Raw genomic sequence first — 24,938 nt, 5'->3', positions numbered from 1 at the left:
GTTCACTGTGAGCTGGAGCATGTTGAAGCCGAACCCCTTTAGGGTCAGGGTGAAAAGAACAAAATCAATTTAAAAAAATGCTTATTTTCGAAAATTCGTCATTTATTCGAATTACGCTGGCGATATTCTGCCTGCCTTGTTCATTAAAAACAACTTACAAGCGAGCTGTTAGATTATGCAAATAGTTACATGACGGAATACAGTGGCGCCCAATGATAACTCGAGCGCCTGTATCCGCACAATACTTGGTCCAACACAATGCAAGAAGCCTGAGTTTCATTCATATGGCGCCTGTAACAGGCAAAGGCAATATTAGAGGGACGAGAGCGAGGAAAAAAACATTTTTTTAAAGCATTTTAAATGAGGGAATAGCAGATGTTTGGCCGTGATGACTGAAGAGATTGAGGGCTTTAAAATATCTTAAATAAAGTTGTTTCCAATAGGGCTGATGGAAGTCTAAGATAAACACTAACCTCCCTTTGCAGGGAGGTTATTATTAGATGAGAATTTTTATTTTCTAGTAATAGTCAAAAAATTAAAAAGATAATACTTTTGGTAATATTCAACAGATTTCAGTGCTGTTTGTGCATGGTTTAGTTTAGTTTAGTTTAGAGATACAGCTTAGTTTAGTTTAGAGAAACAGGCCCTTTGGCCCACTGAGTCCGCACCGACCAGTAATCCTCGTACATTAACACGAGCACTACGAACAATTTGCATTTTGTAACCTGTACGTCTTTGGAATGTGGGAGGAAACCGACGATCACGGAGAAAACCCACGCAGGTCACGGGGAGAAGGTACAAACTCCATACAGAGAAGCACCCGTAGCCAGGATCGAACCCAGGTCTCTGGCGCTGTCAGGGAGTAGTTCTACCGCTGCGCCACCGTGCCGCTCTGGTGTTTGCATGTTCTCCCTATGATTGCACTGGTTTTCTCCAGGTTTCCACTCACATGCCAAAAATGTACAGGTTTGCACGTCAACTTGACTCTCTACATTACTCCTAGTTGTATATTGATTGCTTGATTCAAAGATGCATCGTGGAAATAAGTCCAGAACATTGGGCCTTAGAGTGAGGAAATAAAACAAACTGCCTATCTCCTTCAGCTAAGATTTGGAGAATTAAAAGTTCCACTGATAAAGAGAGTAACTGAACATGGTACCTCTGTAGACAGAGGGAGGGAAGGATTTGGAATTGGGCAGTGGCAAAGGAATTAAACAAATAGTAACAGTGTCAAAGGCTACGGGGATAAGGCAGGAGAATATGATACGATATTATACGATGGCATTTTATTGTGTGCCAGTGAGGGAAAAATAGATCAGCCATGATCGAATTGCAGAGCAGATGCGATGGGCATAATGGCCTAATTCTGCTCCTATTTCTTATAGGTCTTTCAGATTCATAGGTCTATGTGATTTACAACGAAATGCATGGCACTGGAAAGTGGCAACACTTTGCTTGCTGCCCCAGAATGGATCTACTGACAATCCTTTCACTTGCTTATTCATGCATGATTGGAGTCATGCGTGGTATGATTTGACTGCATTGTATGCATGCATGGTATGATTTGACTGCATGATATGCATGCATGCATGGTATGATTTGACTGGGTACCAGGCAGAACAAGCTTTTCACTGTATCCCAGTTCACATGACAATGATAAACTACATTAAACTAACAGAGCACTGTCAAATGATCTCAGGGCCAGCAGATTACGTTGACGCTCTGCATTCCTGTCACATGCAGTCATGGGAAGTGGTGGAGGACTAATCAGCTCACAAGAGCAGGAGGCTCTAGAAATATTCGCAATGATCAAGAGTTGAAGGACAACACTGAGAATTTTACAGTCAGCTTCAGCCAAAGGCAGCAAAGATCCGTCTCGACTTAGTCCTGGGGCTCCACACCAGTCAGAAGCCCATCCTCAGCTCATTCCATCCAAAAGCCAAGAAAGCTAAGTGTTTTATTGTCATATATCCCAGATGCAACAATGAAATTCTTACTTGCAGCAGCACAACAGATATGTAAACATAGTACACAATACCTGTACAATAAATGAGAACAAAAAAATCAGTGTGTGTATACACAGCATATACACATACTCACATACTATACGAAGGATATACAGATTCGGACATAAACCCTATAGGGTATAAGATATATATAGATGCTGCTGCACCCGCTGATATATATTTGTCTACCTTATTTTCCAGCATGCAGTTCCTTCTTAAACAATAACATTAATAGTCTACAAACATAAAAAACATCAAAAAAACAATAATAGGACTTTAGCAATATCCGAGGACGTAACAAGTATAAATAGGTAAACAAAAATGCTCTCTGAGAAATGGTCTCACACGCCTCAGCACTGGTGCAGCAGGCAGCGCCTATGGAGCGAAGGAAATCAGGCACGAGGATCGTTTCGGGCTGAAACATCCTACTTGGTTCGGGAGGGTTTGAAGATGGGGTGCGTTCGGCCGAACGCACTTTCGGCCCGAAACGTTGCAAATATCATCCTTTCGCTCCATAGATGCTGCTGCAAACCCTCCGTTGCTGAGTATCTCCAGCAAGGAGTTTTCCCAGAGGCCTTCGATTTTCCACCAGGGACATCTACAGTTTTTCCTTCTTAAACAAAAATAATATTAATGAGTCTATAATTTGTTTGTTCAGCGAGCATTGCCATTTGAGGCACATCTCGTAGTGTTAAATAGCCTTGATGGATGCAGGGAAGTTCAAGCTGCTCCTTAGTGTTAAATAGCCTGAGGACATCACATCACAGTTTTCAGGCTCCTGTACCTTCTTCCCCATGGCAGGAGTGAGATGAGAGCGTGGCCAGGGCAGTGTGGGCCTCTTGAGGCAGCGACTCTGGTAATTGCACACTCCACATGGTGTCAAGAATTGGCTGAGCGCATAATGACAACAGGACCAGTTAGCATGTCTGCTGAAGTACAAAATACCTGGGCTCCAGAACCAGAGCTACTTCTGGCCAAGTTGTTCCAGTATTTACAGCACAACAGCATCTATCCAACCATGTGGAATATTACCAAGATATGTTCTAGTCACAGTTTTATGGCCTATTTATGGCTGCACAGTGGCCGAGCTGAGAGAGCCACTGCCTCAGAACAAGAGAACCGAGCTCAAGTGACCTGACCTCGGGTGCTGTCTATATGGAGTTTGTATGTTCTCTCTGTGACCTCGTGGGTTTCCTTCGGTTTATTTACCCCCACGTCCCAAAGATGTGCATGTTTGTAAATTAATTGGCTTCTGTAAATTGCCCCTACTGTGTAGGGAGTGAATGAGAAAATGGTATTACAAAGAACTAGTGTGAATGGGTGATTGGTGGTTGGCATGGACTCAGGGGGTGAGGGGCCTGTATCCAAACTATGTCTCGAAACCTAAAAAAAAATAGGACAAATCTGGCAACACCACCGTCACGTTTTGTAGTAGTTGCTTGTGGAAGTGGCTGTTCCTGAGGTGGAGTGCTGTGATTGAGGGTAAGAGCTGAGGCTTGGGCTCAAGAGGCTTCGGCGAGGAGACAGAGCAGAGGGTGAAGGTAAGATAAGGTGAGGTCTTGTTAATTTTCTTCTCCAGTCTTAGTGCAGTTGCAATGGCTGTGGGGGCAGTCGTTTGTTCCTCATGCAGGATGTAAAAGATCAAGGGCACCTGGTGACTACACCTGTGGGACGTGCGCAGAGTCGTGATAAACTACACGAAGGAACTGGAGCTGGAGACGGACGACAATTGCGTTTTTACATGGACGATGTCGCCGTCTTCTGCTCGGATCCAGGGTCAGTCCGCAGATTGATTAGCATCTGGGACCAGTTTGAGCCGGCAACGGGAGCCAGGGTGAACCGCAGGAAGAGCGAGGCCATGGTCTTTGGCAACAGGCCCGACCGATCTTCTGTCCCCTTCACCATCAAACCTGATTCCTGAATGTGCTGGTGATCTGGTTCAAGGGGGACTGAGGCTTGTCATGAGAATTGGCTGGAGCGGATGGCCAAGGTCAGGAGAAGACTGGGTCTGTGGAAGCAGCATTCCCTCTATATAACGGGGAAGTAATTTTCAGGTGAGGTGCTCTTAAGGGCTGCTGTCGGCCCGCTCCTGTGCCACAGCGATCACCCGGGCTGTCTTCCATTTCACCTGGGGGTCAGATGGGCCAAAATGCATGTCAGCAGATAACAGAGATGTCAGCATGCCCAACATCACCCTCATCCTGATGGCTACCTTCGTGTGTGGCTCATTAGGCTGTGTGTAGAGCCAAAGCACGTGCGCACTAAGTGTCAGTACCTGTTGAGTTTCTATCTGTCCCTGGTGTTGTGAAGGTGGGCCTGGGCCTGTTAGCTGGACATTGCCACACCATCTGTCCTTTATGCTACCGGGTTAGATGGGGTGTCATTTATGAAATGTGTTCAGGAAAGTTTCCTCAGGCAATATGCAGAAGGTGCAACTGGGAGAGGGCAATGCTTGATGTACTTAAAACAGGGCAGGACAAGTGCCTGAAGTGTCGGAGGACGAGCTCTTTGGGAAGCAGTGACAACATTTTATAAGTTTTTAAATAGTTATGGAAAAGGACAGAACTGGTCGACAAGGTAAAGTTTTAAATTGTGTCAAGACAAGTTTCAACAGTGTTATTCAGGAGCTTCAAGGTTCAAGGTGAGTTTATTGTCACATGTACCAATTAAGGTTCAGATTGCCATACAGTCATACTAATAAAGATCAACCAGTCACCCAAATACATTTTGTAGATGAACATCCACCACAGCTTCCCCTTCTTTGTTCTCCCACGGTCGGGGCACTCAAACCTTCCATTGTCGGGGGCGATCATGCTCCCGCATCGGGGGGCTCTCAGCTCCCCCGCGCCGGACAATTGGGTATCTCGAGTCGGGGCTGCTCGAACCTCCTGCATCTTGGAGCTTCCTGACACCAGTCTCTCCCCGAGACTGCGAGCTGCTCGATGTTGAAATTCGCAGGCCTCGGCTTGAGCGTCGATCCCAGGCAAGGGATCGCAGGCTCCGATGGCAAGTCCACGGCCCCGCATAAAGTCAGTCTCGAGCAAGGCCGCCAGATCCATGATGTTAGGCCGCAGAGCGACCGGAGATACAATATGGAAAGAAATCACATCTGCGCAAGGTAAGAGATTGAAAAAAAAGTTTCCCCCGACACGCCCCCATCCTCTAAATAAAACAAACCAGTGAACATGAACACATACATTTTAAAACATTAAAAATACCAAAAATGACAAAAAGACAAAACAGATTGTAGGCGAGGCTGCTATCGCCTACGGCGCCACCTGGATTGGAGTAGGTTGTTTGCAAACAGGTCTTACAAGTCGGCGGCTTTCAAACGTGAGATAACAAGAGTTCAAGGTCACACAAAAAAGCTGGAGAAACTCAGCGGGTGCAGCAGCATCTATGGAGCGAAGGAAATAGGCAACGTTTCGGGCCGAAACCCTTCTTCAGACGGAGGAAATAGGCAACGTTTCGGGCCGAAACCCTTCTTCAGACGGGGAAATAGGCAACGTTTCGGGCCGAAACCCTTCTTCTTGAGTTCAAGGTCCGCAGGTTCATGTTAGAGTGAAGAGAAAGGCCGGCTGGCTTAGTAAACCCTGGATGACAGGAGATATGAAGGCTCTGATCAGTAAAAGAGACATGGGTCAGGTATATACAGGGAGTTGGGATCAAGTGAATATCAGGAGTTGTATCAGTGATGCAGGATATACTTATGAAAGAAATCAGGAGGGAAAATGGGCGAATGGGATAGCTTTGGCAGAGATTAGGATAATCCAAATAAATATATAAGTATATTAAAAGAAAAAGTAACTCGGGAGAGAATAGGACCGCCTCTGAAGACCAATGTGGACACAAGTGTGTGGAGCCGCAGGAGATGGGCCGAGTCCTCAATGAATATATTTCCTCTGCTTCTACCATCAGAGAACATGAAGACTATGAACTCCGCAATGTCTCAGAACTCAAAATAATGGGCTTTACTTGGGGATAGTTGGCATGAAGGAAGAGGAGGTGCTGGACATTTTAAAATGTGTGGAGATATATTAATCTCCACAACCTGATTAGATATATCTAAGCACACTGGAAAGTGAAAGAAGAAATTGTGAAGGGCCTGGCCGAGACAAGATGAATCATTGTAAAACACAGAGGTGCCAAAAGACTGAAGCGGTGGCTAATGTTGTGTTTCTATTTAGGAAGGGCTGCGACTAAAAATACCGTAGCAAACCGAACATCTGCAGTACGTAGGAACTGTCGTGGATTCTATGGATAAGATATACAGGAAAATCTGGATTGATTAAGGATAGTCAGCATGGTTCTGTCTCTAGGAGCATATCTCACGAATTTGAGATATTTTAACCAAGAAGGTACTCGAGGGCTGTAGATGTCTACATGGATTTCACTAACACCATTGATAAAGTTCCACATGGAAGGCTGCTCTTAAAGAATTGATCATAAGGGGCCTTGGGAGAGCCAGCTCATTGGATACAAAATTGTACACTTGGGCTCGGCCCACCAAGGCTTACTGGATCTCCCAGTTGCTAAGCATTTCCAATTCCCATAGTGGAGGAACAGCACCTTATATTCAGCTTGGGTAGCTTACAAAACAACAGAAGATAGACACAAAAAGCTGGAGTAACTGAGGGGGAAAGGCAGCATCCCTGGAGAGAAGGAATGGGTGATGTTTCGGGTCGAGACCCTTCTTCAGTGTCTATCTCAGCAGCCCCGGGGCAGTTTTGAATGTGGGGGGACTGATCACCGGCCTTGGGGGTACCGGCGAGGGAGCGGAGCGTCCGAATGGGGGGATGGGGGTGCATTGTAGAAGTATGATTTCAATGTTTTTTTTTTTTGTTTGAAGTATTTTTAAGAGCAGGTGATTATTATTTGTGTTATTGCTCAACCTCCAAAAACTGGGGGATAATAATACAGCCCATCCCCCACCTCACAAAGTGGGGGGATATATCCCGTACCCCCTGCCCTCCCAGATCGATGCCAGTGTATTTCACGGTATAGGGAATTTTACAAAAAGAATTGTTAAATGTGTTATATGAAATGTGTTATAATTTCAATAATGTGTTTTTTTTGTTTGTAGTTGGAAAAAGGGACAAGAAATAATCATAACATTTCCTGATTTTGCAAAGTCATACAAATTATGTTTTGCTCGGTATTTTGAAAGTATGCGTTCTCGTTTTGACGTTTGTTTCATTTTAATTTGAATTTAGAATCATCAAACCATGACATTAATAAAGGGGGTATATGCTTGTGGAAGCGTTACTTTCGAGAAATCTAAAACCCGCATTAGAAACACATACATGTCAATGCACTGAGTTGCTTGCCCAGAGTAGGTGCATCAAGGACCAGAGGACAGATTTAAAGTGAAGGGGAAAAGATTTCATAGGAATCTCAGGGGTAACTTTTTCCACACAAAGGGTGTTGGGTGTATGGAACGAGCTTCCAGAGGAGGTAGTTGAGGCAGGGACTAACCCAACATTTAAGAAACAGTTAGACTGATATATGGGTAGGACGGGTTTGGAGGGATATAGACCAAAAGCAGGTAGTGCAGCTGGGACATGTTGGCGGGTGTGGGCAAGTTGGGCCGAGGGGCCTGTTTTCACACTGTATCACTCTATGACTACATTATACCTCCACCATGCATGAATGCTTCAAAATCAAGTGGTCGAGTTTTTATTGCCATCCCGACGCCAATGATCCAGCTTCGCGGCAGACGGCCTGAGAACATCGAGTTGGCTGAGGAGGCCACGTATAGAACCCGACCTCGGGTGGACTATGAGGGGGAGAACTGGATATTTTTACTGCCTTCCCTCACAGTGAATTCTGCTGTGGGGGGACGTTTCATGTTGATTTCTATAGTGTACTGTTCTGTGTCTTTTTTCTTTTTTCTCTTTTTTGTTTTGTATGGATATATTGACATTTGATCTGTTCAATTAATTTAATCAATCTCTGTAAAGAACTTTGGTTCAAATACTGGTTTTGTTGAAAAGTGCTATATAAATAAACATTATTATTATTATTATTATACTTAAGCATAGAAACATAGAAAATAGGTGTAGGAATAGGCCATTCGGCCCTTCGAGCCAGCACTGCCATTCAATATGATCATGGCTATTCATCTAAAATCAGTACCCCATCAGGGGAGGTGTGGAGTGGGGAATAGAGGGATAGGAGGGGGTAGGGAGGGGAGATGAGTTATGGAGGGAGGGAGTGATTGAGGGTAGGGGAAAGGAGAGGGAGGGAGAGGTGAGGGAGGGATTGGGGAGGGGAGGAGGAGAGGGGAAAGAAGAGGGAGGGTGAAGAGGAGGGGGAGGGAGTGCTGGGGATGAGGGAAAATGAGCCGTGCCTGCGAAGTTGAGGGCTATGTGAGAGTGGTGCAATATTGCCTTGGGAAGATGGGTTGCATTGGGGGAAACTGGTGTGTGGTGGAATATTGCATTGGGGAACGGGTTGCATTGGGGGAAAGGGTGAGTGATGGAATATTACATTGGGGAACGGGTTGCGTTGGGGGACCAGGCCTCGCGTGTGACAGAGACCCAACGGGTCCCACTTAGTCTAGTAGGTTTATAAACCCAATGCAAAATACACTGAGAACAGAGAGGTACACTGGAAGCAAATATTTATTAAAATTATTTTACAATGCATTTCAATCCTTCGTAAAAGGAATGGATTCAAAGTGTTTATTTAAAATATGTACAAAACAGTCGTGCCAGTAGGTAACAAAAAGACACGTAATGCACAGCATGGTTATGGAAGAGTTCACCTGAATGTGCAACACTGCAGGTAAATAACTGCAGGGTGAACTATGTTCCAGGCTCCAAATGTGCTCTACTCGTGAGCTCAGGAATACACTTCCAGCCAGCTCTGTGCAACAGCATAAACCTCTTGCACAGTTGATCTCACAGTCTCTCTGACCAAGACCTTTAATTCCGTGTGTGAAGAAGATGTATCAGTCTAAATGAAACTGCCAGGGAGAGGGATATCTTTCACTGGTGTCAGGCAGTTGGTGGTGGTTCATTGTAGATATTAAGAAACTCCAAAAAAAAAACAAGTAGTGGTGGAGTAACTGAACCGATCCGGCAGCATCTCTGGAAGACATGGAGAGGCGACGTTTCGGGTCCGGCCTTTATTCATGTCCTCTAGAGATGCTGCCTAACCCACTGAGGTACTCCAGCACTTTGTGGGGTTTTTTTGGTGATAGTTAATTGTTTAATACTGTAGATGCATGCATTTTTATAACAACCATTCCAACTCATGATCTCTGGCAGGTATGAAATATAGAAAATCACATTGAACAAATGATAGTAAACAGATTTCACTATATCTAGCCCTTTATGGCCAATAGTCCTAGGCTCTGGCACTCGCTCCATATGCACTGGGTAAGTCTGAGATGAAGGAAGCACATTGAGAGCCCTGCATCATGGGAGGTGAATGAATCAGCATGAGATGCTGCACAATGTGTACAGCAAGGTGTAGGAAGTGCAGTGTAAGTACAGTGTTGTGTGCTCGCTATGCAGTGCCTGTCGGTTTATGCTTCTGCTTGTGCCTTATCCAGCCGTGTACGTGTGAATCTAGCCAGATATCAATATATGGAAAGCATCACCTCCAAGCCGACCCCTGTCCACATGCATGGGTGGGGATGGGGGTGGGGATGGGGACCCTCTCCACCCTCGGTGTTGCCCAAGTGCAGCTTCTTCAACTGTTGCAACAGTGGCGATCGGCAAAGCCAGCACAGGCCGTTGACCTTTGGCTTGTGTGAACAGCAACTCACCAAGAGTCTCCCTGCCGTTCGCAATTAAGGAGCTTAGTCATGAAACTGAAAGGCTGGAAACGTTCCGTTCCTCAGCAGATGTAAGGCAGGTCTAACTGGAGCCCCCCCCCCCCCCCCCCAACTCACTCCTTCATGGGTGCTGCAGCACATGGTGTGGGGCTCAGATCTGCTCACGCTCCAAAACTTCCCATCACAAGTCTAACAACAAAATAAAATTAGCAAGCTCTCTCGATTCCTGGGTGCTCTGACTTTCCGCTGCGCGTTCCAACTTGAACACGTGTTAGACGAGCTCGTCCAGGAGAGTGCCGATTGCCTGCTGCTGCTCCGGTGCCCCTGCGATGGGTTTGTTGCACATCGGGCAGACACAGCGGATTTCCAGCCATTTCACCAGACACCTGCGGAAAACCATAGAACATCAGAAAGTGAGAGCAGGCATCAAAGAGCTGGATACAGGCAACACGCCACTGTACAACACGCAACATATAATGCAGAGGCTCTACGAGGCTGCATTTGGAATATTGTGAGCAATTTTGAGCACCATATCTGAGGAAGGATGTGCTGGCTCTGGAGAGTGTCCAGTGGAGGTTTACAAGAATGATCGCAGGAATTAGTAGGGTTAGCCTATGATGAGCGCTGGGTCAGCACTCGCTGGAGTTTAGAAGAATGAGAGGGGACCTCATTGAAACAGACAGAACAGTGAAAGGCTTGGATAGAGTGGATGTGGAGAGGATGTTGCCACTGGTGGGAGAGTCTAGGACTAGTCGTAGCCTCAAAATTAAAGGACGTTCGTTTAGGAAGGAGATGAGGAGACATTTCTTTAGTCAGAGGGTGGTGAATCTGGATATGTCCAAGTCAGTGGATATATTTAAGGCAGAGATAGATAGATTCTTGATTAGTACAGGTGTCAGAGGTTATGGGGCGAAGGCAGGAGAATGGGGTTAGGAAGGAGAGATAGATCCGCAGTGATTGAGTGGTGGAGTAGACTTGATGGGCCGAATGGCCTAATTTTAATCTTATTCCTTATGATCTTTATGACCATGTACAGCCAGTTCAGCAGTGTACTACGTGAAACACCAACAAAAGGCCTGTACTGTACAAAATACCGTATAGGTAGTGTATCTTTGTACATGTACCCAGGCAGAGCCAGTGCATAATGCAGATCCTGGGAATAATAAAAATGTTAGAAATATTCCAAAATAATCCGTATTTCATCAGAGACAATCAGAGTTAAAATTTCAAGGGGTGGCACAACGACACAAATAATGGGGCTGCTGCTCGGAGCTCCAGCAACCCTGGTTCGATTCTGACCTCCAGTGCTGTCTGCGTGGAGTTTGCACCTGTGTGGGTTTTCCCCGGATGCTCCAGTTTGTGCAGGTTGGTAGTCATGGATTCATAGTGACACAGCCCAACTCGCCCACGCTGACCAAGATACTTAGCTAAGCTAATCCTATTTGCATGGATGTGGCCTATATCTCTTTAAATCTTTCCTAATCATGTACCTGTGTAATTGTCTTTTAAACATTATAATTCTAATTGAAGCGGGCATATGGTATGCTTGTCTTCATTAGTCAGGATATTGCATACATGAGCCAGGAAGCAATGATGCAGCTTTATAGGAGTTTGGTTAGGCCGCATTTAGAGTATCAATCACAGTTCTGGTCATTCCCCGTGCAGAGGAGGTTTACCAGATTAGATTAGATTAGATTAGATTAGATTAGATTCCTTTATTTGTCATTCAGACCTTTTGGTCTGAACAAAATTTTGTTGCCTGCAGTCATACATATAATAATAAATAACAAAACACACAATAAATACAAATTAACATCCACCACAGTGAGTTCACCAGGCACCTCCTCACTGTGATGGAGGCAAAGTCTTAAAGTCACTGTCTCTTCCCTCCTTATTCTCCCTCTGCGCTGAGGTGACATGTTGTTACCCCACCGGGCGATGGTAGTCAGTCCCGCGGTGGAACCAAGCTCCGCGAACGGGCCGGCTCAAGCTCCGCAGCCCGGGGTGGTCGAAGCCGGGATTAGCGGGTATCAGCTACAGGGAGAGGTCAGACAGACTTGAATTGTTTTCTCTTGTACAAAAGAGGTTGAGGAGAAATCTGATAGAAGAATTTAAAATTATGAAAGGCATAGATAGGGTAGAAAGTCAGAGGTATTTCCCAGTGTGAAAATATCAAAGGCAAGAGGGTAGCATTAGGGTGGAAGGGGCATGTGTGGGGAGATGTGTGGAGCAAGTTTATACATAGGGTGATGAGTGCCTTGAATGTGCTCCCAGGGAACGTGATGGAGACAGAAATGATATATTATGTGGGATTAAAAGACTTTTGATAGGCACATGAATTTGCAGGAAATGATGAGATGTGAATTATGTGGAGGCGGATTAGATATAATTAGATATAATTTATTGCCACACAACCAGGGTCGGTGGAAATTTGGGTTGTCAGCAGCAGTACAATAATAAAGAACACACAACCACAATAAAACTGTAACACAAACATCCACCACAGCATTCATCACTGTGGTGGAAGGCACAAATTTTGGCCAGTCCTCCTCCATTCCCCCCCCCCCCCACCCCCCCCCCGTGGACAGGACCAGAGTCCAGAGTCAGTCCAGGATCGGCACTTCCTCACCGGAGACCGCGGCTTTAAGATGGTGTAGGCCGATCGGTCGAGATTTAAAGTCTCCACCGCAGCCAGAAGCACCGCAGACCGCAGGGCCAGCGGTAGAAGCTCCCCTCCAGGGGTGATGGTAAGTCCATGCTGGACCCCCGGCAGTGATGGCTTCTTCTTCCCCCGGGTCCCCCACGTGGGATCCCGGGCTGTAGACGGCGCACCAGCTGGAGCTCTGCAGACCGCGACTTCGGGCTGCGGCTTCAGGCTGCCGACTGCCCCGGGCCAGCGAAACGGAGCGCTCCCCTCCAGCGAGGGCTCACCCGCTCAACGCCGAGAGTCCACGCTGCACCCGCCGGATAAGAATTTGTTTTGGCATCGTGTTCAGCGACCGACACTCTGGGCACAAGGGCTTGTTCCTGTGTTGCACCAGTTTCGATGTTCTATGTACCTGCCTATACCACTTCATATGGAAGCTCGTTCCATATACCCACAGCCTCCCAAGTGAAAACTTGCCCCTCAGGTCCCCTCAATATCTTTCCCCTCTCACCTTAAATCTATGCTCTCTAGTTTTGGACTCACCTCCTCCTGGGTAAAAAAGATCATCCATCTTATTTATGCCGCTCATGATTTAAAAAATAACCTCCGTAAGGCCACTCCTCAGCCTTACTTGCTCCAGGGAGAACAGTCCCATCTATCCGGTCTCTCCTTGTAACTCTAGCACCCCAGTCCAGGCAACATCCTGTGTCCTGCACACAATCTCCAGCTTAATCACATCCACCCTGTAACACAGTGACCACAACATTCCAGTCTCACCACCATATGTGTAATGACAGCTGTGTAATGACAACCCGACTCATGTACTTAATGTCTGAGCGATGAACGCAAGGGTGTCATTCACTTTCTTCACTATTCTTTCTATCTCTGTCACCACTTTCAGGGAACAACGTGCATAGTTCTCTGTTCTACAACACTCCTCAGGGCCATGTCATTCATTGCGTACGTCTAACTCTGGTTTCACACCCCAAAATGTTGCACTTCCCATTTGTCCATTAACTTCCCTGCTGTTCCTCCACACACTTCCCAGAAGACTGGAGGATTACAAACACGGCATGGAAACAGACCAAACTTGCCCACACCGGCAAACATGTCCCATCTGCACTAGTCCCACCCACCTGCGTTTGGCCCATATCCACCTACACCTGGCATATCCATGTACCTGTCTAATGTTTCTTGAACGTTGCAATAATACCTGCCTCAGTGGAGTCTGGGGATATGGGGAGAAGGCAGGCACGGGTTATTGATAGGGGCCGATCAGCCATGATCACAATGAATGGCGGTGCTGGCTCGAAGGGCCGAATGGCCTCCTCCTGTACCTATTTTCTATGTTTCTATGTTTGTAACTACCTCCTCTGGCGGCTCATTCCATTTGCCCACCACCTTTTGCATGATAAAGTCACCCCTCAGATTCCTACTAATGTTTCTCCTTCACCTTAAACCTATGTCCTCTGGTTCTCGATTTCCCTACTCTGGGCAAGAGACACTGTGCATCTAGCCGAACTATACCTCTCATGATTTTATACACCTCTATAAGATCCCCCCTCGTCCTCCTGCGCTCCAAGAAATAGAGTCTTAGCCTGGTCAACCTCTCCCTTTAGGTCAAGTCCTGGCAACATCCTCGTAAATCTTCTCTGCATCAATAGACAATAGACAATAGATGCAGGAGTAGGCCATTCGGCCCTTCGAGCCAGCACCACCATTCAATGTGATCATGGTTGATCATCCCCAATCAGTACCCCGTTCCTGCCTTCTCTGAACACAATACTCAAAATGCGGCCTCACCAACATCTTATACAACTGCAACATGGCCTCCCAACTTGTATACGCAATGCTCTGACTGATGAAGGCCAATGTTCCAAATGCCTTTTTGACCACCCTATCTGCCTGTGATACCACTTTCAACGAAATATCTACCTGTACTCCAACAACTCTGCTCTACAACACTCTCCAGAGCCCTACCATTCATTCTCTGGGTTCTGCCCATGTTAGTGCGCCCAAAATGCAGCACTGCACCTTTCTCTGTATTAAATTCCATCAACCATTCCTTCGCCCATCTGCCCAACTGATTAAGATCCTGCTGCAATTTTTGACAACCATCTTCACTATCAACCACCCACTTTTGTGTCATCTGCAAACTTGCTACCCGTGCCATGTACGTTCTCATCCAACGTTTTGCCCTGATTTGAGAATGGCTGCAAGGCTACAATGGCTGAATCCTGCTGCAGTTCTTATATAACATTCTTCGCTCTCCACCACACCACCAATTTCGTGCCATCTATATTCTCATCCAAATTATTAATCAATATGGCAAGCAACAGGAGACTGGGTATTAGTTTCTGCAACACACCATTGGTCACAGGCCTCCAAATGGAAAGACAACCCAAGATACAAGATACAAGATACATTTAATTGTCATTTGGACCCCTTGAGGTCCAAACGAAATGCCGTTTCTGCAGCCATACATTACAAACAAATAGACCCAAGACACAACAACACAACATAATTTACATAAACATCCATCACATCATTGTGATGGAAGGCCAAAAACACTTATCTCTCCACTGCACTCTCTCCCCCCCACGATGTCAGAGTCAAAGTCAAAGCCCCCGGCTGGCGATGGCGATTGTCCCGCGGCCATTAAAGCCACGCCGGGTGATGCGAGGTCGCACACCGGGTCTTGCTGTTAGAGCCCCCGGCGTGCGCTCGCAGAGTCCCGAGGCCATTCCAAGCCTCGCGGGGTGGTGCTGTAAAGGCCCCGCTCCAGGAGCTCTTCGACCCCGCAACTCGGGCGGGGGAAGTCGCCGTTGCGAGAGCCCTGAAAAGCGGTCTCCCTCCAGGGATCCGCGGGCTCCCGGTGCCACCGTCCACAGACCTGCCGTTGGAGCCTCCGACTCTCCGGTAGCAGCAGCAGCAGCAGCAGCAGCAGCAGCAGCAGCAGCATCAGCGCTCCTCCACCGCTCCACCCGCTCCGGACTCGGCCAGCCCCGCGACGGCGACGGTGAGTCGTAGCACCAGAGTCCCCGGTCTCTTCCTGTTGGAGGCCCTCCACCACCACCACCCTCTGACACCTTCCACCGAGCCAATTTTCCATCCACTTAGCTAACTCTCCCTCAACCCCATGTGTTCTAACCTTCCGGATCAGCTGACCTTGTGAGACGTTGTCTGAGGCCTTGATGAAGGCAAAGAGCCCTCTTTGTCATCTCTTCAAAACATTCAAATTAATGAGACACAACTTCCCCACGCACAAAGCCATGCTGACTATCCCTGATCAGTCATTACCTTTCCAAAGGCAGACAGATACTGTCTTTCAGAAACCCCTTGAGGGACTAATGTTCAGCCCACCTTGCAGCCCTTCTTAAATCAAGGTATATCATTTGTCATCCTGCGTTCTTCACAAATCTCACTTGTGACTAACAAAGATCCAAAATTCCCTGCCCCAAACCCTGCGATTTCTTCCCTTGCTTCCCACAATGACCTAGGAAATACCTGGTCAGCCCCCAGTGACTTATCCGTCTTTATGAAGTTCAAAATTATTTTTATGCTCTTAATATGCTTATCGAATCCCTTAGGATTCACCTTTACATATCTCGTCCCCTTTATGCCCACCTGTCTTAGGTACGACCCTGTCAAACCCCCTGCCCTCTGGTGGGCGGTACAGGTGCGTCAGACAAACAAACAAACAAACAGTCCCCCTATCAGTCTGAAGAAGGGTTTCGGCCCGAAACGTAGCCTATCTCCTTCGCTCCATAAATGCTGCTGCACCTGCTGAGCTTCTCTAGCATTTTCGTGTCCGAACAGTTTCTTCCCCTGGTAGACAAAAGTGCTGGAGAAACTCAGCGGGTGCAGCAGCATCTATGGAGCGAAAGAAATAGGCAACGTTTCGGGCCGAAACCCTTCTTCAATCCTGGGTTTCAGATGTTGCTGCACCCGCTAAGTTTCTCCAGCACTTTTGTCTACCTTCGATTTTCCAGCATCTGCAGTTCCTCCTTAAACAGTTTCTTTCCCTGGGCCATCAGAACTCATCGAATTCCTCAAATATCCACACGACATGAAGAGATGCTGTCATTCATTCCACTATAAAACAGATCACTCAGCTAATATTTCTTCTTTTTTTAAATAATATTCTCCCAGTGCAATGTTCTACCTAGGTGTGATAAATATAATTTATCTACTATTTCAAGCAGTTAAATAACGTATTCGATACAATTGGATGTGTTTTTGTCTGGTTTTAACTTGCACTGATCAGGAGCAGCTCTCCTAATTTCATTGTATTTCTAAGTACAATGACAATAAGGCTTATTATTATTTTTATTAATATTTATTATTATTATTATTATTATTATTATTATTATTATTATTATTATTATTATTATTATTATTATTATTATTATTATCTCTTCCTCACATGATTTGCTTGATCCCAGATGTCTGTACCTGACATAGGCCTCTTTCGTTTTCCTGACCAGAACCTCAATGGCTTCCACTCTAATAACAACATGTTGGCCCTGAACTCTCCCAATCTCGTTTTTAAATGCCTCCCACTTGCTTGGCACCCCTTTACCTGCAAACAACCTTTCCCAATTAACCTTTGCACGTTTCTGTAGAATGCCAACAAAATTAGCCTTGCCCCAATTTAGGACTTTAACATGTGGACCAGTACAATCTTTGTCCTTAACTACTTTAAAACTAATAGAACTGTGATCACTGATCCCAAAGTGCTCCCCCATTGACACATCAGTCACTCACCAAGCCTCATTTCCCAAGAAAAGGTTCAGAGTTGCTCCCTTTCTAGTAGATCCATCTACATGTTGCTTCAGAAAACTATCCTGGACACACTTAACCCATTGTGCCCCATCTAATCCACTCGCATTACGACTCACCAACCACTACAACCCTATTAAACCTGCAATTGTATTTGATTTCAGGTAATTACGGTTAGGTTTGTAATTGTCACGTGTATTGGGGTACAGTAAAACGTTTTGATTTGCATGCTATCCCTATACCTTACATAGATGACTTGGTTCAAATTCTAGTAGAATAGGTAGAGTAAAGGGGAAGATACTGAGTACAGAATATAGTTCTCAGCGTTGTTGGCCGTCAGTTTCTTAGACAAAGTCCAATGTCCTCATTGAGGTAGAGGTGAACTGGACAGTACCCTAGCTTATGGAAGGACCATTCAGAAGCTTGACAACAGAGGGGAAGAAGCTGTTCCTGAGTCTGGTGGTGTGCGCTTTCAAGCCGTGTCTCCTCAGCCGGACGGAAGCTGGGAGAAGAAGGTTTGACTGGGGTGGGATAGGTCTCTGCTTGCGTCGGCTGCTTTTCTTGGCAGCGTGAAGTGCAGATGGAATCAATGGTGGGAAGACTGTTAGAAAACAAGTAATGGCAGGTTGACACAGTACACCTGAAACCATATAGACAGTAGGCCATTGTATAGGGTGAAATATTTCAGTAATCTCCTGTGTCGTGATATTGAGTGAAACACGAGTGCGGGCATGTAGTGTGGTACAGGGAATACAAGTTGAAACACTACAGCAGCCTGCAGCATGAGAGAATAAAGTTAGTTCCAGCTGCATGAAGAGTTACATTAACTAAGTTGCATTTTTATACTGCTTTTCCAAAGCACTGTACAACAATGATGTACCTTGCATCGACGTATCTGGGTACAAGGAATATACTGAACAAAAAAACACGTGTAAAAGTGGCGGACAACAGAGCAAATCACTGGGCACAGAAGTGAGAGACTACAGATAGAAACAGTGCAGAGAATAGGCAGGGTAGCGTGTAGAGGGGGTTAAATCACCTTGTTTCGCAGTCAGACTGAGGACAGGCACCGTGACACTGTGCGGAGTGATGCACTGGATAAATGTAGTGTCACAGTCTCCTCTCCCATTCCCCTACTGACCTCTCTCCCCTGGGCCTCCCCCATTGCCAGAGTGAGGCCTCCCGCAAACTGGGGAAACAGAACCTTATATTCCATTTGGGAAGCTTACAACCCATTGAACATTAAATTCTCCAATTTCAACAATAACTAACCTAACCCCCACGTCTTCCCCACCCACCACCTCCCCTGAATCACACCCATTTCTCCCCCCCCTCCATCCATATTTCTTCCTCTGGCTTCTCAATTCCCACCTCTTCTATCCTTATCACTTTTTGTCTTTTAATGTCTGGCCTTTGTCTAACCATCTACCAATTAAAATAAACCTCAGGTAGACAAAATTGCTGGAGAAACTCAGCGGGTGCGGCAGCATCTATGGAGCAAAGGAAATAGGCAACGTTTCGGGCCAAAACCCTACATCAGTCTGAAGAAGGGTTTCGGCCCGAAACGTTGCCTATTCCCTTCGCTCCATAGATGCTGCCGCACCCGCTGAGTTTCCCCAGCAATGTTGTCTACCATCGATTCTCCAGCATCTGCAGTTCCTTCTTGAACAAAATAAACCTCATCTGTATCCACCTATCACTCGCCAAGCTGTGTCCTGCCCCTCCCTCTCCCACTCTTCCAGCTTTCTCCCCCCCCCCCCCCCCCCCTCCACAATCAGTCTGAAGAAGGGTCCCAACCTGAGTTGTCATCTATCCATGTAGTCCAGCGATACTGCCTGACCCGCTGAGATGTTCCAGCAATCTGTATATTTTTGTTTTTAAGGTCATGCAACATTGCAGAGACAGGAAGCATGTAATTATTGACCACTGCGGAGTAAGGTACGGGGTATTTCCATATCTCAGCATTCAGCTTTCAGTACAAGCTAATGCTCACAATTACTGAACCAGTTAAATGTGAATCATGAGGTTTACTGTTGAAGACAATGTTTTGGAGAAAACCGACGTCATATTTCCACATCACTCCTCACTTGCTGTGATCTTCAGTTTCCGGTGGTAACTGACTGCACGACCGCAGTGATTTAAAGGTCACCACAAACACGGTCTGGGGCAAAATGCTACAATAGCTTGACTGAAGGATTACTCACTTCCTGTGGAAAGCATGTTGACATGGTAGCACTCCCAATTCTTCTTTAATCTTGAAATCCTCTAAGCAAACAGCGCACGTGTGCTGCAGAAGAAACAAAAATAGAAACACTGATACAAATTTCATTTCACCTTGTGCAACCTAGAACCCATTTCTTACGTTCAATGAGGGTACTGTCTAAGTGTCAGGCAGGCAAACATGACTGAATACAGAAGGTGGACAGAAATGCTGGAGAAACTCAGCGGGTGAGGCAGCATCTATGGAGCGAAGGAAATAGGCGCTGTTTCGGGTCGAGACCCTTCATCAGTCTGAAGAATGCAGCATCTTTTTCCAGCATCTGCAGTTCCTTCTTAAACATGTCTGAATACAGAGTAATCCTTGTGATTCAAATAAAACACAGTTTACTCACATAAACAAATGGACATATCACCTTGTAATAACATTAAAATTGAAAAATAAAACCCACAAAATGTAGAATAACGCAGAATAAAACCCCTGTCCCACGGTACGAGTTCATTTCAAGAGTTCTCCCGAGTTTGCCCTGATTCGAACTCGGATATTTACAGTAATGGCCACTCGTCGATACTCGGGGCACTTGTGGACATTTTTCATCGTGTTGAAAAATCTTCACGAGTCTTCCCGTGCTTACCTGCTGTTAGCGTGTCTTCCCGTGTTTACCTGCCGTTAGCGCTAAGAGACGTCCCCCGAGCTCTGATGTACCCGCTATGCTCATTCTCCGTGCTTACCACGAGTTCAATTTTTATTTTAACTCGGGAGAGTTCTTGGAGTGAACTCGCATCGTGTGACAGGGCTATAACTCTGTGGGACAGGCAGCATCACTAGAGGACATGAATAGGCGACATTTCTAATACGAGTTTCAACTTCAGTCTGAAGAAGGGTCCCAGCCTGAAACATCACCTGTCTGTTTCTTCCAGAGATGCTGCCCGACCGGCTGACTCATTGCTGCACTATGTGTAAACCAACAAATGTACCAACATTGATAATGACTTACCCCATGTAAATTTAGCTTCTTTGCATCTCCCCTTGTTATAACCTAAACAGAAGAAGGAACATGTTTACTGGTCAGTTGGAATGGTATTGCAAATAGTAGGTTAGAGATATCCCCACCTACCGAGATACCAGGCTACAGACAATTACACATTGAGTGCCAAGTCATCAAGTTACCAGACTACTTTTATCAGCACAGTTATCAGGTTACATGTAACCGCTCATTCTGAGATTCGAGTCTATGGAAAGCCCCACATTCCCAGTTACAAGGCCATAAAGTAATGTCGCAAAAAAAACAAATAGCAAAGTACCTAATCTGCAGTGTCTAAACATAGCATTAACATTGTATTAAAAATAGCATTTCCATATAAGGGAGAGGCTTATAAAATTTTAAGAGGCTGGAAATAGCAGTTGTTCTGAGGATTGCGAGCATTTTAGAACTGAGCAACGGCAGATTAAGAAAAGCAAGAGCAGGTTGGTGAAAAGCAGAAAAAAACCAGACCAGAAGTGCTTTTAGGAGTGAAAAAAAGAACAAGACTAGCAAGGGTAAAAGATGGCTGTACAGCCAGAATCAGGAGAATTCCACTCAGAGAGTGGTAGCGGTGTGGAATGAGCTTCCAGTGGAAGTGGTGGAGGCAGGTTCATTGGTATCATTTAAAAATAAATTGGATAGGCATATGGAAGAGATTAGGACGACAGATAGCACAATGGGCTAAGAGTTCGGCTGGCGACCGGAAGGTAGCCGGTTCAAATCCCGCTTGGAGTGCATACTGTCGTTGTGTCCTTGGGCAAGACACTTCACCCACCTTTGCCTGTAATGGAATGTTACGGCGGCAGGCGCGGGCACACCGCGACGCCCTGTGTCTCCCTTTCAAGGGAGATGCTAAAAATGCATTTCGTTGTCTCTGTACTGTACACTGACAATGACAATAAATTGAATCATTTCATTTTTTTCATTTCAAGAGAAGGGAATGGAGGGTTATGGTATGAGTGCAGGCAGGTGGGACTAAGGGGAAATTTTTTTTTGTTCGGCACGGACTTGTAGCGCCGAAATGGCCTGTTTCCGTGCTGTAATTGTTATATCGTTATATGGTTATAATTTATAAGAGTGAGAAACTGACTGCAAAATTAAACAAGTACTCAGTGTCTCTCTGGGATGTCAGGACTTTCCTATGAAGAAAGACTGGATATACTCGCTAGAATTTAGAAGATTGATGGGGGATCTTATAGAAACTTACAAAATTCTTAAGGGGTTGGACAGGCTAGATGCAGGAAGATTTTTCCCGATGTTGGGGAAGTCCAGAACAAGGGGTCACAGTTTAATGATAAGGGGGAAATCTTTTAGGACCGAGATGAGAAAAACATTTTTCACACGGAGAGTGGTGAATCTCTGGAATTCTCTGCCACAGAATGTAGTTGAGGCTAGTTCATTGGCTATATTTAAGAGGGAGTTAGATGTGGCCCTTGTGGCTAAAGGGATCAGGGGGTATGGAGAGAAGGCAAGTACAGGATACTGAGTTGGATGATCAGCCATGATCATATTGAATGGCGGTGCAGGCTCTAAGGGCCGAATGGCCTACTCCTGCACCTATTTTTTATGTTTCTATGTTTCTCTTCATCTAAATCACAAAATATTTGCCATATATTAAAGACGCAACAGTCGAGAAAGACTGCAGAACTGAGTCAAGTATTGTTAAAATAAATAACAAGTTAGACAAATTGGTCATCTTGAAAGCTGATAAATCTCACCGATCTACATCCCAGAGTTCTGAAAGAGGTGACGGAGATAGTGGATGCTCTATCATTTTTCAAAGATCCTATGAAGTCTCTTCAGTGCTTTAAGGGATTACAAATTTAGTGGTAATTTAGGTAGTTCAGGTAGTAATTTACATGGAAAGACGCAAAGTGCTGGTGTAATTCAGTGGGTCAGTCAGCATCTCTGGAGAATATGAAGGTGATGTTTTTGGACGGGACCTTTCTCCGACTGAACCGAAACATCAGCTATCCATCTTCTCCATGGATGCTGCCAAACCTGTTGAGTTACTCCAGCACCTTGTGTCATTTCTTGTAAACTAGCATCTGCAATTCCTTGTTTCTGTTTGTAATATACATGGAGCATCTCAACGGGATCTGAGGCTTGGGGCACAAAAGCTGCAATTTAATTAGCATAAGTCAACCTGCTGGAAGAGCTCTGCTGGTCAGGCAGCCTTTGCAGAGAGAACTGGACTGCCAACATTTTGGGTCAAGAGCTCTTAGTTGCCTGGGTTTAAATAACTAAGTTACAGAGATAGGTTGAATAAGTTAGGTCTTTATTCTCTGGAGCGCAGAAGGTTAAAGGGGGACTTGATAGAGGTCTTTAAAATTATGAGAGGGATAGACAGAGTTGATATGGACAAGCTTTTCCCTTTGAGAATAGGGAAGATTCAAACAAGAGGACATGTCTTCATACTTAAGGGACAGAGGTTTAGGGGTCCAGTGGAAGTGGTGGAGGCAGGTTCGTTGGTATCATTTAAAAATAAATTGGATAGGCATATGGATGAGAAGGGAATGGAGGGTTATGGTATGATTGCAGGCAGGTGGGACTAAGGGATAAAAAGTTGTGTCGGCACGGACTTGTAGGGCCGAGATGGCCTGTTTCCGTGCTGTAATTGTTATATGGTTATATGGTTATAAGATTATTCTTCAGTCCCGACTCAAAACATCATCTGTCCATTTCCCCCCTCAGATACTGAGTTTCTCCAGCACCTAGTGATTTTATCCAACAGCCCAGAAAGGTTGAAGAACGGAGGAGCCAAATATGGCTCAACAAAATCAAACAAATTCGGGAAGTTGATAAATCTTGAAAGTCGATATATCCCATGCATCTACATTTCTTCCCTTGTGCCTTCAGTGTAATCAGTAAATGTGGTTGCAGCTTCGAGCAGTATCGTAAGGTGAGTTTTCATTTTTATTACCTCTTTGTATCCATATCTCTCATTCTGTGCTTGGTGGCGGAGTTTGCTGAAAGGAGACAACCAGATGGTTAAACACCAAGAAGCTGAAATCATCAATTCTGAAAACATTACACTTATACAGTTTGCAAGAATTTGCAAGAAGCAAGAATTTCATTGTCCTAATACAATAACCGCTCTTGACTTGCCTTGACTTGTGTCGAAACATTTACGTGCACATGAAATAGTATATATAACATTTGAAGCAGGTTAGTGTACATCGGGGTTGGAGAGATATCTCACCAGAGAGCAGATGTCGGATTATGTGACATTCAGGATCACAGAATTCTGCAACCTCCACAGCACACGTTGCAGTTTTGGCTGAATGACAAAGCACCCGGCAGCAGTTAATCAGATTGCTGCAGCCAAATTACGTCATGGGAGAAAATAGCTTAAAGGCACACACAGCAGTTTAAAAGGCTATCCTTTGACAGGGGACCTGTGCAGGTCCTGATGTGTAAATCGTTCTCTGGGAGGTGAGGGACACTGTTTGGGGTACAGCAGAAGAGAGCCTCAAAGAATAGCAATGATTGTAGGTGGTGCCAATGCAGTGATCTTGTATCCTGCTTTAATTACGGTGCCACATTTAAGGCTGCCAAGGAAGATGTGAGCCCATGGTATCAAAGGGCCGACACTAGCAGGTTGCTGGATGGTAACAAGCAAAGAGTGGCAATAAAGAGGACCTTTTCCAGTTGGCTGCCAGTGACTAGCGGAGTTCCACAGGAGTCAATGCTGGGCCACCTACTCTTCACAGTGAATATTAATGATTTGGATGAGGGGATTGATGGCTTTGTGGCCAAGGTTGCGGATGATACAAAAATAGGTAGAAGGGCAGAGAAGGCAAGGAATCTGCAGAAGGACTTGGACAGGTTGGGAGAATGGGCTAGAGAAGTGGCAGATGGAATATAGTGTAGCAAAGTGTGAGTCATTCATTTTGGTAGAAGGAATAAAGGCGTAGACTAATTTCTAAATGGGAAGAGAATCCAGAAATCGGAGGTGCAAAGGGACTTGGGGGACCTGGTGCAGGATTCCCAAAAAGTTAATCTGCAAGTTTTGCTTGAAATAAATGCCAGCATTTATTTCAAGAGGGCTAGAATACAAAAACAGGGATATAATGCTGAGGCTCTAAAAGGCTGCAATTTTGGGCACCCATACCTGAGGAAGGATGTGCTGGGCCTGGGGAGGCGACTAAATGGGGTTTCCAAGAATGATCCCGGGAATGAGTGGGTTAACTTGTGATGAGCGTTTGACAGCACTGAGCCTGCACTCGCTGGAGTTTAGAAGAAGTAGGCGGGACCTCATTGAAACTTACAGAATAGTGAAAGGTTTGGACAGAGAGGATGTTTCCACTAGTGGGAGAATCTAGGACTAGACGTCATAGCCTCAGAATTAAAGGATGTTCCTTTCGGAATGAGATGAGAAGGAATTTCTTTAGTCAGAGGGTGGTGAATCTGTGGAATTCTTTGCCACAGAAGGGTGTGGAGGCCAAGTCAATGGATATTTTTAAAGCAAGGATAGA

The 24,938-nt window shown here is 45.5% G+C and overlaps 1 protein-coding gene across 1 annotated transcript in view; it reads right to left on the bottom strand.

The window, feature by feature from the left end:
* Positions 1-8,613: 8,613 nt before the first annotated feature.
* rnf122 (ring finger protein 122) overlaps positions 8,614-24,938 on the bottom strand; it is a 42,624-nt gene continuing 26,299 nt past the window's right edge. The window contains exons 3-6 of the mRNA XM_055662013.1: positions 23,384-23,429; positions 20,434-20,475; positions 19,423-19,505; positions 8,614-10,175 (exon numbers count right to left, since the gene is read on the bottom strand). Coding sequence (XP_055517988.1) covers positions 10,061-10,175; positions 19,423-19,505; positions 20,434-20,475; positions 23,384-23,429 — 286 coding nt within the window. The 3' untranslated portion in view covers positions 8,614-10,060. The remainder of the gene's footprint in view (positions 10,176-19,422; positions 19,506-20,433; positions 20,476-23,383; positions 23,430-24,938) is intronic.

The sequence above is a fragment of the Leucoraja erinacea genome, chromosome 35 (assembly GCF_028641065.1).
Source record: "Leucoraja erinacea ecotype New England chromosome 35, Leri_hhj_1, whole genome shotgun sequence".
Lineage (NCBI taxonomy): Eukaryota > Metazoa > Chordata > Chondrichthyes > Rajiformes > Rajidae > Leucoraja > Leucoraja erinaceus.
The sequence above is the reverse complement of the archived record's forward strand: the minus strand, read 5'-3'. Positions and strand labels throughout refer to the sequence as shown.